The 902-nt window shown below is 43.8% G+C and overlaps 1 protein-coding gene across 1 annotated transcript; it reads left to right on the top strand.

Annotated features, from left to right (window-relative positions):
- Window positions 1-135: 135 nt before the first annotated feature.
- Window positions 136-666, top strand: LOC106512276 (DBH-like monooxygenase protein 2 homolog; the record flags this gene model as incomplete). Its single annotated transcript, XM_014000936.1, is given in 2 exon segments — window positions 136-431; window positions 520-666. Coding segments are annotated over 2 exon segments (417 nt in total), but the record flags the coding sequence as incomplete, so codon positions are not given.
- Window positions 667-902: the final 236 nt, after the last annotated feature.

The raw sequence follows: 902 nt of genomic DNA, 5'->3' as shown, positions 1-902 counted from the left end.
CACACACACACACACACACACACACACACACACACACACACACACATATCACCTGAGCTCATCTAGCAACGCAGGTGTGTTGTTGAAGAGGGTGGGAGGGTGTTGGGAAACTCTGAAGCCATTGTCCTCAGTTCGAAGGTTTCCAGCCTCGCGGAGACATCATGTCAGCTCGGCTCTTTTTCCTCGTTGTCTCACTGGCCTGGACCAAAGCAACATGGGCCATGGACATGGACTACAACTTGACTCACTCGGTCTCCCTGGGCACCAACGTCCACCTGAAGTGGGGTTTTGATTTGCATCGAGAAAACATCACATTCGAGCTGACAATCGGCACAACAGGCTGGGTGAGCCTTGGATTCAGTCCACACGGAGGCATGGATAACGCAGACATCGTCATGGGGGGACTTGGATCCACTGGTAGCTATTTCACTGTAAGGTTTTTACTTTGAGCTTGTTTGTTAACAGAAAAGAGTAATTGAACATTCTGCTGTTTTAACTCTTTGCCATTTTGTCCATAAGGATCGTTTTTCCACAGGGGAGAGCATGCCCACCACAGATGAGCTGCAGAACTACCATCTCATCTCGATGACTGAACATAATGGGGAAACCATAATGACATTTCACAGGCTCGTGGATACGAAGGATCCCAAAGACTATCACATTACTGTAAGCCTCTTTGCTCTTTCTATACCTTCGTGTTCTCATAATATACAAAGCAGGAAAGAATGAAGCCATGAATACCTCTAAAATTAGGCACATTTCTGAAGATATTATTGCAGGTATCTCTCGAAAATTATATCAGTGTATAACTGATGTTTTTTTGTGTCAAACAAGAAGTTAAAACTGATTGAAACTTCTTACAATGATCATAGCAAGGATAAATTTAGTTTAGTTTAGTTTAG

The sequence above is a fragment of the Austrofundulus limnaeus genome, unplaced genomic scaffold (assembly GCF_001266775.1).
Source record: "Austrofundulus limnaeus strain Quisiro unplaced genomic scaffold, Austrofundulus_limnaeus-1.0 Scaffold5392, whole genome shotgun sequence".
NCBI classification, from domain to species: Eukaryota; Metazoa; Chordata; class Actinopteri; order Cyprinodontiformes; family Rivulidae; genus Austrofundulus; species Austrofundulus limnaeus.
This window is presented reverse-complemented; position numbering and strand designations above follow the sequence as displayed.